At 43.7% G+C, this 17670-nt stretch overlaps 1 protein-coding gene across 4 annotated transcripts in view; it reads right to left on the bottom strand.

Annotated features, from left to right (window-relative positions):
• The window catches only part of IFT122 (intraflagellar transport 122), a 71830-nt gene that overhangs the window by 23373 nt on the left and 30787 nt on the right, over positions 1–17670 (bottom strand). For all 4 annotated transcript variants that reach the window (XM_077325295.1, XM_077325296.1, XM_077325298.1 and 1 more), the window contains one exon: positions 4371–4532. In XM_077325295.1, the coding sequence (XP_077181410.1) occupies positions 4371–4532 (162 nt within the window). The remainder of the gene's footprint in view (positions 1–4370; positions 4533–17670) is intronic.

Genomic DNA, 17670 nt, shown 5'->3' with positions numbered 1-17670 from the left:
GGAATCCCCGGGTATCTCAGCTGCATGCCTGTGCCTCAGTACAACAGTTCTCATGTAGACTCAAAAGTACCACTGCATGCATAGGGTTGGATCCAGACTAGAGCTTCCACTAGCAAATCTGCAATGTAGCTCTCATGCTGTTGTCCCCCAGAAGTAGCTTTTCAGAGAGATCAATGGGCTTTGGGGGGCAGCAGGGAGGTTGTGTTTCATTGACAGAAGCACTTTGCATAAATGAAAAACTGCTAAGATCCAACCCAAAGAAAGCTGAAATGCCACAATTTACGACAGCATGAAATGCCCTGTGTATGGAACAGAAGGCCTCTCTCCACACACAATGAATTCTGACACAGTAAAGGACTGTTTCACTGTTTCATTTCTTCTCATACTCTGGTTGACATGACCACTCACAGTTGCCCTTATTTTATGTGCTTAAGTCCAGGCAACCCCCTTGGTTTACTGAAGGGCTGCTATGGCTTGGGCTGTCACCAGTATGCTGATGACACCCAGCTCTATTTCCTGATGAATGGTCAGTCTGAAACCCACCTGATTCCTTGGCTAGTTGTCTGGAGGCTGTAGTGGAATAGTTTCAGAGTAGTCGCATGAAACTTAACCCCTCAAAGATGGAGGTCGTCTGCAGAGGTGGGGAAGGGTCAGGCCAGAAAGTATGCCTTCCAAACCTGAACGGTGTGCAACTTAAAACTGCACAATCAGTTAGGAACTTGGGTGTGGTACTCAACACTTCCTTAACCATGGAACTTCAGGTCACGAAAGTAGCACAGCTGGCTCTTTCCACCTCTACCAAGGCAATCTACTAGCGCCCTATCTGGTCCCCGAATACCTCACCACAGTGATCCATGCAGTGGTCACCTCTAAGCTGGATTACTGTAACTTGCCCTAGGCCTTCCCTTATCCCTGCTCCAGAAGTTACAGTTGGTCCAAAATGCAGCTGCCCACATACTCACCTGAACAGCATGGAGAGCCCACATTACCCCCAATCCTTCAGCAGCTGCACTGGCTACCAACTGAGTACCAGATCAGGTTTAAGGTGCTAGAACTCACCATCAAGGCCATATGCGGCCTGGGTCCTGCGTACCCCAAAGACCGTCTGCTTGTCCATATCTCCTGAAGAGTGACATGCTTCATTAACTTAAACAGACTGCCAATCCTTGGCCCCAAAGAAGTCTACCTGGCCTCAATGAGAGCCAAGGCCTTTTCTACCATGCTCCCAGCCTGGTGGAATGAGCTCCCCACTGAACTTAAACAGTTCCATGGAGCCTACAAAACAGAGCTCTTCCACCAGGTTTTTGACTGAATGCCAGAGACACAAGGCCTCCCTGAAGCCTTGACCCATACCTGTCAGACAGCTGGACCATTCCATTGTCCCCAAGCTCATGGTCTTCTCTTCTCCTAATTTTTGAAATTACCAAGCTGTTCAATGCTCCCAGGTTAGTTTGATGTTCACTGTTATGATCTGTTCGGTTATTACTATTAAAAATGGTTTGATGTATGTTTTATTTCACTGGTTTCTATGTACACCACCCCAGGCATCACAGTGAGGGGTGATACATAAACTAAATTAATGAACAAATGAATGAACAAACAAAAATACTTGGAGGCTACATTAGCAGGGAAAGGGCCAGATGGTGCCTACACCTAGCTGTTTTGGATATTTTTTTCAGGTTATTCATTCTGAGGATGTGAACAGGGTCCTTGGAAGTTTTGAGGCTTGCCACCTGCTTGTATGATCCTTGCCCTTTCTGGTTACTTAAATCTGCTGGGAGAGGGACTGGCTGAATGAGCATGTGGCCCTTATGAAGGCAGAAAGATGGGATAAAAATTTTGTAAAATAAATAAATACAATATAATACAATTGTAATGTTTGCGTTTCCATAGGACTCGATTTCTCAAAACTGTACATGGAACAAGCTCACAAAATAATTTTTGCTATGTCTCCCTTCCTAATGTAGTGCTTGGAGACCTCCTTTATAGCCACGACTGAGGTTGGGATACTCTCAGGAACAGAGTCAAATTTATGGAGTGCAGTTGGAAACAGGAAATTGACAGGGGTCCTTTCAACTTTTGGGGTAGTATGGGGGAAGGGGGAAGTGACAAAAATCTAGCCTGTTGTGCCAAAAAGAACCAGAAATGGAGCAAGAGCCAATTTTTACCTAGGAGGTTCTTCTCTTCTTCATTTTATATGTCTTTCTGTCTTCAAGTACAAATAAGTTTGCAGAGAAGTAAAGAGCTATTATACAAATACAACCTTTTATGTAAAGAAACATTTAAAAGCCTGCAAATTAATGAGTACTAAGTACTAAGTTCTCATATTTATACAAAAATAAAAACAGAAGCAAGTATTGTTTAAGTTCACAAGTGCTGAAGAAATATTATCAAAAATTTATAAATAAATTTCAACCATTAATTCTTACAGTGACTAGGGCCAGAACAAATGTTACATGGGAGATCTATCATGAAATTCTGCCATGTTTTCTTTTCAGAAGGTAGCTGGGCAGGAGGAAGCCTGCAGAAATTTGATCAAAACGTAATGCTTTGTCTCATCCAGTTTTCCCAGTAGAAATCACCCATACAGCCAGTACAACAGGCAAAACAGACCACCAGTCTCTCTCTCCCCCCAACACAAACAACAGCTTTATGGCAGCGACAAATAGTGAAGAAGAGACATTAAGGGCCATTCCGCACTCGTCCAAAATAGCACAATGGTTACAAATTGAAATCGCTACTGTTTTGCTGTTATGCACAACGTCGTCGACAATCTGCAACACTACTGAAACCGATCCGCAAAAAGCGCTTCGTTGTAGCGCTTTCAGGGAAATCCCAAAAAGTGGATTCACCCTCCGGAAAGCGCTACACGCTTGCAACCAATCTGCAACACTAGCGGGAAAGTTCTGTGTGTTACCATTGTTGCGATTTCTGCAAAGTCCCTCCCCCTAGCTCTCTCCTCTGATCTTCCAGCGAACGATCGCCATTTTTTTTTCTCCGAGCGAGCGGAGATAAACGCACCGGCGAGCCTTCGTTTACCCAGCGAGGCTTCCCTGGCTGCAGAGCTGTTTTAAGTCACCAAGCATGAAACAACACACAGCCCTGTTTGCTGGTTTATTTTCCCTTTATTTTCAGCCGAAAATTGCGCCCATACCGGGGGGGGGGGGGTAATTTTTTTTTTCACTCGGGGAGAGCGTGGCAACGATGAAACGGCAGCTCAAACACCACCTGCTACCTAGATGGGTCTCTCCGTTGCAACGAATCAACGCAGATCCGTTGCAACGTGTTTTTTTTTTTAAACTTCCTTAAAGGAAAAGGGGCTTTTTGGGATCATGGTAACGGCCGCCCATTGGCTGCTTCACAGCCAGGGGCAGGACAAGCTCGGCAATATCGCTTCCTGGCTAGCGATTTTTGCCGAGACTGGAAACCTGTGGGAAACGATAGAAACGCAACTGGATTCCACTACAAAGACAGGTATGCATAACGACAAATTCCACAATTTAAAATGGCGTTTTTTCATCCCGCAACCAATTTGCCACATAGATCCTGGTGCGCAATGGCCCTTAATTCTCACCCTCCTCTAGAACCATGACTCTGAACCCTTGCACCCCCCTGTGGCTGCTTTTTACTATCAGGGAAGTTAGTGCGGTGCAGAGGTCACTGTGCTGTCCCAGGTCTATTGATATCTGTTTTCAAACACCCACTTAACTATGGATCTCCTTTGATAAAGATCATTCAAAAGTATAATCATCTTTGCAAGGATTTATTCAAGGCATGAGCTTTGTTGATCTTAAAGGTATCATTGGACTCCAATTTTGTTGCGTTACTTCAGACCAACACAGCTATCCACTTGAATCCATCTTTGCAAGGCCAGTCATAAGTTATGTGGATATATTTGATAATATATAAAAATTATTCCCATTAAGGACAGCCAGCTTTTGATCACAGCTGCCCAGCTACTCTCATTCTGTGCTGTGGTTTTGCTAGGAATTCTGTACCCTGTCCAATACATATTCCTATAAATGTTACCTCCATGTGATTTTGGTGTCTTTGAGTCCCCCCTTTCCTCTTGCTATGGTTTATGTGCATTACCAGTACCCATGGACACTTTTAGGAAAAAGGGTTTCTGTGTAGTGCTGACTCTACACAAAGACAGTGAGCTTAAAGCACCGTTACTTATATGGATCCTCCACCTAGCATAGACAATCAACACATCTGCAAAACACATTACTGGTGGGAGGTGGCTAATTCAATGACTCCCTACATGGTAAGCACTGCTGGCCAACGTAATACGTCCTGAGACAGAAAAGAACCTTGGACCCCAGGGCCAATTTAAATCAATGTCCCCCATAAAGAAAATACCTGTGTACCTTTGCATAGTCAAACATGCGCAAGTCGGAGTACATATCAAGAGCCAGGTTCTCATGGCCACTCCTTCTGTATAGTTTGGCTGCTTCGTGGAACTTTCCCTGGTAGGCATAAACATCTGCTAGAAACAGGTCATTGTTGTTCTCCCCACGCTTCTTCCTCTCCTTAAAAAAAATAATTAAAAAGACAGGAAATATTTTGACAAAACATAATCAGGCAGGAAACAAGTTTGGCTGCAGCCACCGAAAATATTAAGCTGTGATTCATAAAGCTTTTAAAAGTGGATTACTTGCATTTAAACCAACTTAGTCCTGCTGACATCAGTGGCATTGTTTGTTAGCATTCTGTGAAAAAAAAAAAACCTTCCCCCACCCTAGCATTCTGATAGAAAGCAGAAAACGCCCCACTATAAAATCAGGAAACAGGACAGTCAAAAGGCAGGAAACAGTCTGGTCAAAACTCAACTCTAGGAAGCAATTCTGGAAAACACAGCGCAGGAAGCAACAAAAACAAGAACCTGTGGATTCAACTCTTCAAATATGAAATAAAGTTCATGCAGGAAACCTTGTTAAATAGTCTCTTCTTTTATTCTAGCTGGATCATGCAAACAGATGAGGGATGAAGTTTCCAGACAAAAGCTCTGTTTCGTATTCTTCATCAGATAATTAATGGTTCCACAAAGGGACACATTTTTTCATAAGGCCATACACTGTCTGAGTCCTGCATACCTCAAGAACTGTCTACTTGCCTATACTCCCCAAAGACCACTTGCTCCATTTAATCAAACAGACTGGCGATCCCTGGCCCTGAAGAGGTTTTCCTCGCCTCGACCAGAGCAAGGGCCTTTTTGACCATGGCTCCAATCTGGTGGAATGAGCTCCCCAATGAAATAAGGGTCCTATTGGGACTTGGGGCTGCAAAATGGAGCTCTCCTGCCAGGCTTTCGGTTGAAGGCCAGCAATGGAGGGGCCTCCCAGAAACCTGGACCCATCCCTGCCAGGAAACTATGACATTCCACAGGTCCCCAAAATTTATAATAGCAATTGACTGATTGCCTTCTCTATTAATTGCTGTAATTACCCTAATGTATAATGCTCCTGATTTATTATTATTATTATTATTTGGATTTATTACCCGCCACTCTTGCCAAGCCGACTCATGGCAGGTTGCAAAGTCAAACAGTACAATCCCCTAAAACCCCTATAACTCCCTAAAACCAATAATTAAAATACAAACTACCAGAAACGGTGGCAACCAACCCACCACCTACTCCCACTAGAAGCCAGGGAAGCAGCTGACCACCACAGATGGCACGTGGTGGAATACTCCTCCTGGGGGGGGGGCATACATCTTATCTTCACCCTGGCTTCAAACACAGACCTGGTGGAAGAGCTCTGTTTTGCAGGCCCTGCAGAAAGCTGAAAGCTCCAGCAGGGCCTGCAGCTCCTCCAGGAGCTCATTCCACCAGGTAGGGACCAGGACCGAGAAGGCACTGATGTTGACTGTTTATGAGTATTGTTAAAAATGTTTTCAATTTACTTTCCTTGTTCTATGTACACCACCCCAAGACGTCATGATGAGGGGTGGTATATAATATAAATTAAATTAATAAATACAACAAATAAATAGTGAATCACTTCCCATGGAAGGGACCTGAGGAGTCTAAATAGCCACAGCATACCATTGTGCTCTAGTCAAATCTGCTATTTCCTAAGGAAGTCTTTAAAGGTAAAGGTATCCCCTGTGCAAGCACTGAGTCATGTCTGACCCTTGGGGTGACGCCCTCCAGCGTTTTCTTGGCAGACTCAATACGGGGTGGTTTGCCAGTGCCTTCCCCAGTCATTACCGTTTACCCCCCAGCAAGCTGGGTACTCATTTTACCGACCTCGGAAGGATGGAAGGCTGAGTCAACCTTGAGCCGGCTGCTGGGATCGAACTCCCAGCCTTATGGGCAAAGCTTTCAGACAGCTGCCTTACCACTCTGCGCCACAAGAGGCTCTGTAAGGAAGTCTTTAGTTTTAGTTTTATGCTGTCACTTATAATGATTAATATTTCCAAATGTTGAATCCAATATATAAGATTTTCTAGAGATTTAATCCAACACTTTTTTGTTGAACAACAAAATAAGCCAACAGAACAGCCTTAAAATTTAGAGGTCAACAAGATATAAGCTCCTGCAAAACGGAGCTCTTCTGCCAGGTCCTACAGCTGAGGCTGGGCGGCCAGATAGATCGGGGCCCCTCCCATGGAAGTGGCGGTGGCGAATTCCATCTATGCTCTCTGGCCCCTTCCCCCCCCCCCCACTTTAGATGTTGGGGTTATATTGAGCTGGGGCAAGTTTTGCCATCATATCTTAAGGGTTTTATATCTGTAACTTGTTCTCATGTTTTATGTCTGTTTTAATGGGTTTTTATCGGGGTTTATTAAATGATTGTAAACTGCCGCGAGCCTCCAGGGGGCGGCGGGTTATAAATTGAACAAACAAACAAGGTGCAATGGTTAAAAATAAAGAGAGCTCATGAAATCTTCGCTATGTATGATACAGGCCCTAGCCAAAGTTAGCCCTTGGTACAAACTTGTACCAAGAAATGCAGAAAATAACTAACATTAGCCCCATTGCTACTAAAGGCACCCCCAAAAGGCACTTGATGACTGGTTGATTTCCAACATATAGAAGCAGGTGTCATACTCTGTGGAACATCTCTCTCACTCTGTATTCTCTTGAGACAGATGTTTTCAAAGTGCCTCACAACAGCCAAGGACAATCCTAAAGAAAATGTCTCATCGGTAATTTGGATACATTGCAATCAGTAACTTGTCACTGACTGAGGAACTTAAGACTTGCACTGTGGAATGAAGCACCGTGTAGTAAGTACGGCACAATTAAGAAGCATTCCTGAAAAATACTAAAGTTACCATAAAGATGCTGAACTACAAGACAAGATCCCATTGCACTTTTCCATGCCAGAGAGAAACAAACCACTTCTGGCTATCAAGAAACCCAATGAAGGTAAAGGTAAAGGTGCAAGCACTGAGTCATTCTGACCCTTGGGGTGACGCCCTTCAGCGTTTTCATGGCAGACTCAATACGGTGTGGTTTGCCAGTGCCTTCCCCAATCATTACAATTTAGCCCCCAGCAAGCTGGGTATTCATTTTACCGACCTCGGAAGGATGGAAGGCTGAGTCAACCTTGAGCCGGCTGCTGGGATTGAACTCCCAACCTCATGGACATACAGCTTCAGACAGCATTTCTGCTGCTTAGCACTCTGAGCCACAAGAGGCTCCCTAAGAAACCCAATAGCTTCACTCTAATGATTTTAATGGTATTTTTGGCATTTCTGAGTAAGATCTGACCAAGCATCCTGGCTCTTCTCAAACAGAAATGGCCATGATGGTCTGTACAGGAAATATGATACAGAAGGACCATGTGATTAAGACAGATAATATGGAGAGTCCAGAGCTCTTATGTCAGTGCATTTAAAAAATGTGATTAAAGAAATTTTGACACCAAACAAGAAAATCTGGCAAACAATAGGAGCATCTGTTGTAATAGACTTTGGGCTGGCACACAAGGCTATTATGCAAACTGACTCTACAGCACAGCAAAAGAGAGGGTAAGAAGCAAAGTATCACTTTATAAAGCAGGCAGATGCAGCTGCTCTTGCCCACCCAGACCTGACATTTTCATCCACCAGGGCAAGTGAAATACAAATTAATCTGAATGATCCAAGAGGATCTTGAAAGTATGCAGATGAGAGAGAGTTGGTATAAACTGTGCACCCTAAAGGTTGGATCCTCAGGTGCTAACATTATGCCAGTGTAATGACACTTCCACTGGCAATGAAAAGGCCTATGATTTACACCAGTGGTCCCCAACCTGCGGTCCGCAGCCTGGTGTCGGGCCGCGAAGGCCAGGGCGCCGGGCCGCGGTTCCCTCTCCCCGCCCCCCCCCCACAGTAAAAAGCTTCTCTGGGCTGCAAGCTTGCGGCCCGGGAAGCTTCTTATTGCGGGGGGGGGGGGGAGAGGGAATCAGGGCCGCATATGCGCGTCCGAAATCGCACATGTGCGGCACTTTTGAGCATGTGCGAAAGTGCCGCGCATGCGCAATTTCAGCTGTGCACCGCGCATGCGTGCTGCGCGGGCGGGGCAGTTGCCCCACCGGTCCCCAGCCGGAAAAGGGTTGGGGACCACTGATTTACACCAGTTCTTTCCCACTGCAGAACTACACTTTGCACTCCACATTGCTCCTGCAGATGTCCAAGAACAGAATTTCAGAGTGCTCACAATGGGCAGGAAGAACGAGGTGGAGAACTCCACAGGTGGTATTCATTCACTCACTCATTGTAAAATCTTGATATAACACATATTTAAGACATGGACATTATGATTTTCTTGAGGAGTATTAAAACAGTTTATTGATCTCTATAATTATGTGAAATTCCCTATATTTTCTCACCCCTCTCTATTCTCTGGGGTCTTTCTCCTTGGCTCAATTACATCCTCTCACGAATCCAGCTAGGAAACTGATACAAATTGGACAAATTTTAAGAATGTGTATTTGTATTTTTGCGTACTTGTTGACATATGTGATACTTAGCAAAGCTTTTAGAACTTCAGACAAGGTTAATGAAGCAACCAAAATGAACGCAAAAATAAAAAGTCAGTTCAGCTCTTTGCTACCCTCAGATTTTAGAGCAAAGTACCAATTTAATAGTAAGACCAAAACATCAGAAAGTGGTGAATCTTTTATTTCTATTTTAAAAATTAATGGCCACCATCTGCACTATCAGTTTGTTGTTATGGTGATCAACACCAGAGAAAGGCCTATAATTTTTAATTAAGTGCTTCATATTTCAAATGCAGCCTCTTCCATTGAAGAAGCAAGAATCTGATCACTACTTTTTAAAAAGTCATTACTGACAGACAGTTAAGAATATGCTACAAATGAAGAATTTTCAAAGCCATCACACCCAAAGAAATAAAAATATCTTCCAACAATTTGAACCAAGTGCACAATAAACCCCCCAATGAAATAAATGTAAGGCTTCAGAAAGAGATAGCTTTAATTGGCTGCCACCTGCCTTGAAATGTGTGGCCTGTTAGCAGGGAACAAAACCAGTTTTCTGTCATAAATGAAACTCTGAGAAAAGAGGTGTGTGTGTGCGCGCACCTGTACATACATGCTGTCAGAAACAAAATGAGATCAATTGCTGTTCTAAGAACACCACACATCTTTCAAAGCAACGGCCTTAATAATATTGCTCACAAATTTTGCCATTAAAAAATCTGAAAGGAAAGGTTGGGCAGACCACCTGGGCTACCTCTTTAGCTGCTCAAAGTATCACTCCGTCTTTCATTCCTGTCAGAACCGACAGCAGGATCTGAGGATATTTATGTTATTTAAAAAGCACTGTGTGCCACTTACAAGTCTTTTACTCTTTATTACCTCTGGCATTTTTACATCAGATATGCTGAAAGCTGGCCTTGCCAAAAACTGGGTTGTGTGGAAAAAAATTAGTCACACAGGAACCCGGAGTACTGATTAAAATGTACATTGTTCACTACGTATCGCCCTTGTTCAGGATCTGCGTGGCAAGGGCACACCTGGTACCCTGCTCTCCGCTCTATTTCTCTCCCCTTCGATCTTTTACATAGATTATCCAGAAATGGATATCATTCATCTTTAATTATCTGCTAAAGAGAATCAATCCTATTCCTCTTCTCCAAGCCCAGTATGATTCATGGGGCCCAGTGCACCAGAGACAGTTTAACGATATGTGTGGCCCTAGCAAAGCAAAACTGGTACTGTTACTTATGCTGCCCAAGTAATAGCTGGGCACCCCCCCCCCATGGACAGTTGGAACTGTGGAAGCAACTGACACCTTCACTTTGCTGAAAACATTTCTCAAATCTTGGTGAGATGCACAAGCATAATGCCCCAATATCTAAGGCAGGGTTTCTCAACCAGGGTTCAACTGTTCGTTGATGGCCCTGGAAGGGTTTCCCGAATGGATGGGAGTAAATTAATTTTTCATATATTTTTTAAATTTGTTAAACATTTATCTGGTGTTATGACCATATAGGGGCGTGTCAACCTGACCCCCCCATCCCAAAATGGCCAATGATGGGCCTGGAGGGGGTGGGAAGGGGAGGGGCTCGATATTCTGCATGATTTGCCACTTCTGGGGTTTCTCAAAGCCTGAAAAATGTTTCAGGGGTTTCTCAATGGTAAGAAGGTTGAGAAAGGCTGAAAGTTTCAGTCTCAATGTTCTTTTGTATACAATAAGAATTTTTTTCTAAAATGAGCAATCCAGAGTCACCAATGTTTCCTGAAAACAGAAAACAGTTCCTGTGGAAATGACATAGTAGGCAAGACTGACACATCAACCTAGTCATGATCACCATGTAGGCATGTACATAGTTATGCTTTCCAACCATATTCTGCATGATTGTGCCACTTCTGGAGTTTCTCAAAGCCTGAAGAAAGTTCCAGGGGGTTCTCAACAGTAAAAAAGTTGAGAAAAGCTGATCACACTTTCACACTTGTGCAGCTTGTGGTGTTCACGCATGCTCAATGAATGATGCACATTCTCAGTTACTAACAGAACCTGGGGAGGACAGGGATCTCAGTGGAGTACAAATTCATAGGGCCCACCCCCAAAGCATCCATTTTCACTAGGGGAACTGATCTCTAGTAGTCCCACAACTCGATAGTGAAATCAACATTCAAGGGGGGAAAAAAGATTAACTAGAAAAAATGGGGATTTCTTAACTCACCCTCGCAGGACTGTTGTATGATGTAACACATTGTTTGAGTTTTGGACAACTGTCTATTTTTAAGTATTTACTAGACTAGAAGAAGAGTTGGTTCTTATATGCCACTTTTCTCTACCCGAAGGAGGCTCAAAGAGGCTTACAGTCCCCTTCCCTTTCCTCTCCCCACAACAGACACCCTGTGAGGTAGGTGGGGCTGAGAGAACCCTGATATTACTGCTCGGTCAGAGCAGTTTTCTCAGTGCCATGGCGGGCCCAAGGTCACCCAGCTGGCTGCATGTGGGGGAGCGTAGATTCAAACCTGGTTCACCACATTAGAAGTCCGCACTTCTAACCACTACACCAAGCTGGCTCTCAATGGTAAAAAGGTTGAGAAAGGCTTCAGTCTCAGCAACTAGAAGCAAAGCTCATTTTTAAAATGTGTTGCAGAAGGATGGGAGAACAGAAGGGCCCCACAGAGCAGGGTGGCTGAGCTCGCTTGCTGGGGCATCACACTCGACAGAAGCCCTGCTGCCCTTCACCCTTGCTTCTGGAGAGCAGGGAGGATCAAGCAGTGAGCTAAATTTTACCTTTGCTTTCCATTGTGAGTAGAATGCCATTTAAGGCTGCCCTGCCCTTATATCTGTCTGCTGCACTAAACGGAACTATCTATTACAAATAAGACATATGCAAGTAAGGCTGTTAGGGCATGGGGAGGGGGGGCAGGGCAGGAATTCTAGCCTGCCTGCAGAGACTTATGCATCCAGAAGGATTCCTGAATGCTCTATGGGATTCAATGCCCCCTAGGGTCAACAATTGGCATAGTCAAATGCTAGCTGCCATTGATGAGATTGCTCCTCAACATCCTCTCTGACCCCACCTTAAATGGGCTCCTTGGCATACAAAGGAGCTCTGTGAAAGGAAAAGGGAACTGAGACGACTAAAGTGAATTTGGAGGAAGACTCGTAACAAGGCTTAGAGAACATCTTATAGGATGCTTATAAGGGCCTATACAATGGTGGTGAAAACAGTAAAATAAGAGTTTTACGCAGTTTCCACCCCATTCACGAGCTCATGCCCAGCACAATTATTTAGGGTAGTTCAGTCCCTCACTGCCCTCAAGGAAGTACACCAAAATGACAGATATCAGCTGTGAGGCATTTGAGACCTATATCATGGATAAAATCTCGATGCTCCATTGCAACCTTCTCCCACCTATTGATACAGTAAGGGAACTAAAGGACCCTTGGCCACCTTTGGGGGGAGTTTTTGATAGGTGTAGACAGCTAACACTGGCTGAAGTGGATAGGCTGCTAGCATCAGTGAGGCCAGACACTTGTCCGTTACATCCCTGCCTTTCATGGCTCCTTGAAACGAGCAATGATGAAAGGTCCTCTCCAAGAGATCATCAATCTCTCCCTTTCAAGAGGAGAATTTCTGGAAGGACTGAAGGAGGAAGCCCATTACTGAAAAAAACATACCTGGATCTGCAGGACTCAGCCAGCTGCCACACTGTCTCACAGCTAGTGTTTCTGAGGAAGCTGGCTGAAAAGGCCACCACAATCCAACTACTAGCACACCTAGATGAAGCTTCAGTCCTGGATCCCTTCCAGTCCAGCTTCTGGTCTGGTTATGGAGTGGAAATGGCACAGGTCACTCTGAATGACGACCTCTGGAGACAGCTGGATCAAAGTGGGTCAGTGCTATTCGTGCTATTGGACCTCACAGAAGCATTCAACATAGCTGACCATGAGCTCTTAGCTCATTGCCTCACCAGAGTACGGGGGACAGCCCTTCAATGGCTGATCACTTCCCTCTGTGGCTGTGGACAGAGAGTAGCAGTTGGGGAAACACAGTCGCACCAAGTCCACCTTCACTGTGGGGTGCCACAAGGAGCAATTCTTTCCTCAACCTTGTTCAATATCTTTATGCGGTCTCTTGCCTAGATGGTCTGGGGGTTCGGACTTGGGTGCCATCAATATGCAGATGACACCCAGATCTACCTCCTGATGGATGGCTGCCTGGATACACCTCCAAACAGAGGTCTTCTGCCAGGCTTTTAGTTGGTGCAAGTCTAGTAGTAACAACTGCTGGGGCCCCCCTGTCAAAGAGATGCCCTCAGACCATGCTCTGGCTCCAGAAGAACTCTCAATGCTGCTATTGTTTTAATATTGATGCTATTTTAAATTTTAAACTTATCTTTCTAGATTTTAAATTAATTTTAACAAACTATTTTACCTTTCAATGTTGTTTCAACATAGTTTACTGTCATGAGTCAGTTGGCCAGATAGGGCAGTATATATAATTCAAATAAATAAATGATCAACACTTTGTGTGCATTGTTCAAACCAGTCCTTTTAAATATTATGGAATTTAATTTTATGGAAGGTCTGCAGACCTCCCTGCAAGATACAGGTATTTCCCCAAATATGATCATGTCATACAGGGCTGCTCCACAAATGCCATTTCTTGTATCCAAAGATAACCTTTGTGTAAGGGGAAACGGCACAAGGGCACCATATTGTGTAAAGAAACATGGGGCTTTTTTGGTAACATTTGTTTAGAAGCTGCTGTGCTTGGGGCTTCAAAACACTTATAATTGTTGTTAGGATTGTCCTGTTCAGGACGTGCTTTCTCTAGCACAGGCCAGCCTGCCAGTTCAACTTGCTGTTTTACACATTTCATATCTTTTCCACTTCCTAAGCAGACTGTGCCAAGGAAAGGCCACTCCGTTCTTTCCTCCCATTCTTTGTGCCACATAATTTTGTGTTTATCGTGTCCACTCACCTTACCCTACTTTTTCCTTGCTGTTCTGATAAAAGCTGTGTTTTTAAGTATATTTGATATGGCTGACTCTCTCTAGATTTGGGAGATGACTCCCCAAGGTTCCACCTGGAGGCTGGATGGCACCTCTACAACAGGACTAAGGTTTGCAGAGATTATGGTTATGGAGGGCAGAAACTCTTGAGCAAAACTAGAAAACATCTACTAAGGAAAGTTTAGGGTTTACCAGTCATCTTCTGTATAAAAGAAGGGGAAAAGACATCATCAACAATAAATAATTCAAGATACTATTCTCATAGTCACCTTCCCTCAGTATTTTATGTACCTGGGTTTCATATGAGAGCTCTGAAACAGAGTAATTAGCAGTAAACCTTGCTGCAATTTTGGGGTCTTGTCTAATGCCTATCCAACTTTATGGAGATAAGTGGCGGAGGACATGGCATTGAGTGATGCAAGTGAGGCTACTAGCACCCTACCTGTCCTCAGATCACCTGGCCACAGGAATCTATGTGACAGTCACCTCCAGATTAGACTTCTGTAACTTGCTCTATGTGTGCCTGACTGTGGCCTTGACCCGGAAGTTGCGACTGGTGCAGAATGCTGCTGCCAGGGTCCTCACAGGAACCTCTTGGAGGGCCCACATTCAGCCAGTACCAAAGCAGCTGCATTGGTTACTGGTGGTGTCCCGTATCTAGTTCAAGGTTTTGGTTTTAACATTTAAGGCCATCCACTGTCTGGACCCTACATATCTGAGCAACTGTCTATCTCCATGTGTCCCTCCCACAGAGCCTTGCGCTCTGCGAGTACTAATAAACTGGTGATCCTTCTCCCGTGTGAACCATGCCTGGCCTCAACGAGAGCCAGGTTCTTTTTGGTCCTGGCCCCTGCTTGGTGGAATGAGCACCCACATAAGCTTAGGGCCTTGTCAGAGCTATCACAGTTCGACAGGATCTGCAAGACAGAGCTCCTCCACCAGGCATTTGTTCAAGGCTAGGGCTGGAAGATCTATGGGCCCCACCCTAGCCTTTCTCATCTGATACCATCATAATTGCCAACCACTGACTAGAGCATGGTAAGGCCAGACGGGGCCCACGAGGTGGGATTAATTGGGAGGAGTAGAATTTTGAGTGGTTATATATCTGTCACCATTTTTGTGCTGTATTGTTGTTGGGTTAGTGTGTTTTTACACTATTCTATTGTTGACGGGTTACTGCGTTTTATGCTATTTTATTGTTCTTTGGTTACTATATGCTTTTATGCTATTTCACTTGTCATTTTCAATATGTCATCCGCCATGAGCCGGCTTTGCTGACAGTGGTGAGAAATACATCAGAATATTAAAAATAATAAACATTCTAAGAGAAGCCAGTCATTTTCTGAACTCTTGTTTCGATTGCTGGGGGGGGGGAATATGTTACGGGAATCATCGTTCATTGGGAAGATCCCTCACCTGTGTTACAGAGCACTTGATCCCATTCCAGAATGATGTAGTGCTTAAGAGCAGAGAACTCTAATCTGGAGAATCAGGCTTGATTCCCCACTCCTCCACATGAAGCTGGGTGACCTTGGATTAGACACAGTTCTCTCAGAACTCTCTCAGTCCCACCTACCTCACAGGGTGTCTGTTGTGGGGAGAGGAAGAGGAGATTGTAAACTGCTTTGAGACTACTCAAGCAAAGACAACCCGTCAGCTGAAGATGAATAAACAAAGAAATTTCCAAGCTGGCGATGGCAAAAAGCTTTATTCAGAACAAGTTCCTAGGTATAAAAAAGTGGTTTTCATATTTTACTTCCTCAGTAAACTTATTTCTGAATTGTTTTTTCCCAGGGATACAAACAAACTCTTCAACCCACCACCTAATTCTTATATTTTATATACCTTATATTTTTTATATTTTATGTTTTAAGTCATATAATTTGGGTCAATTAGCTTGAAAAGTCCATAAACGTAACTATTTATAAAGGGTCATTTATAAGATAGTTACCTTTATGGACTTTTGACAGTAATAGACCCAAATTATATCTTAAAATATAAAATATAAAGAATATAAGGTATATAAAATATAAGAATTAGGTAGTGGGCTGAAGACTTTGCATGTATCCTTGGGAAAAAAAACCAATTCAGAAATAAGTTTACTGAGGAAATAAAATACAAAAATGAGGTTTTATACCTAGGAACTCGTTCTGAATAAAGCTTTTTGCCATCGCCAGCTTGGAAATTACTTTCTGTTTATTGAGACTACTCAAGGCAGGGAAAAACAGGGTATAGAATGGGCCCGCAAGAGGAGTCTATTCATTCTGTCCCTCTAGTCAGGCTTTTTTTACATAATACAGGAGAAAATTATATCACAAAAGGATAGCTTCTCAGCATTCCATGTCCCTATCTAAAGAAAATCAGGAATAATCACTTCAGGAAGGAAATGCCTCATGCAAACAGCACAGAAGGACTCTAGTCAGCAAGGAAACCGGCACAGGAGGAGATTCGGCACCAGTCAGCTCTGCCTTGAAAGACATGTGCAAACACAGCAGGTGCATGGTACTACCAAACAAAAAAAAAAATAAACAGGAAAACTTATTTTTCCTTCTCAAATGTGCAGAAACCCTCTACGGAAACGTTTACAGTCCCACCCCGCCCCCACCCCCCAGATCATAATAAATTGTTGTGCTCAAATGTATCAAGCTGCTGCTGAAAGTTACGCTATCCGGGATAAACGAGAAGTGAACAGAAAGATTAATTTGAAGTTCCTGCACACACTGTGTTTGGCGAGAACATCACAAAAAGGACATGGAGATTTGGCAGTGGTATCCCTCATGCTAATTAGTGACAGTCAATAACATGCCATGAGCACAGAGACGCCTTAATGTTATAATGGTTATGAGTGTAGGATGCTTAATTACCCCATTAGCACAGCCACTAAGGAGCTTCCTTATAGAGCTACTAATGGGAAGGGATATATTTTTCCGTGATATATTCCAATGTGTGTTTTAACTCAGCTTAGAGCGATCATATTCAGTTCCAGTTAATGCAATGCTGGAAGCTTACTCCTTTGATTTTGTCCAGGCTTTTTCTTCCCTGGGATCTCCCCTCCATGCATCTCAATGACAGATTCTTTCACAGTACATTTGAACCACATTTCTATGGCACTTTGTTCTCATGAGATCTGTTACAGGGGGGATGACACCCAGTTCTAAATGAGTCTAGCCTTACTTGGAAGGAATGCCATGATGCTGGGTCTTCTCCTTAGAAGAAAGCTTGATATATTCCTTGCAAGTGGTAAGGAACTGTGGATAGCACTTTTCATTTCTGCCTAAAAGGGACTTTCAAATCAATATGGGGGATTTAAAAAAAAATGTACTTCTATCAAAAGGTGGGCAGTAAAAGTGACTCAGAATTTTGCGTAGTGGTGGTGGGTATACAGCTTCTATATTAAAATAATCTTTTTAAAGCTTGAAAAAATGGAAGCGAGGCAGATTTGCTGTTTCTTGAATTACGGAGAATGCAGAGTCTTCAAATAATAATAAACATAAGGTTAAAGGTGAGGCATTGGTTACATGAGGCATAACACTAGTGACATCAAGCAGCAACTTTCCACGCAGTGTTCTCAATAGCCATGGATGCTACATCGAAGGGAACTACAACTGAAGCACCACCATGACACAAATATCTGGATCCAGCAGAGTGGAGTACAGATCTATGACTGGCTCATCAGCTAACCGGAATCTCGATATACCAAACAACACAATGGGGATGTTATGGCATGCCA

Source organism: Paroedura picta, chromosome 3 (assembly GCF_049243985.1).
Source record: "Paroedura picta isolate Pp20150507F chromosome 3, Ppicta_v3.0, whole genome shotgun sequence".
NCBI lineage: Eukaryota > Metazoa > Chordata > Lepidosauria > Squamata > Gekkonidae > Paroedura > Paroedura picta.
This window is presented reverse-complemented; position numbering and strand designations above follow the sequence as displayed.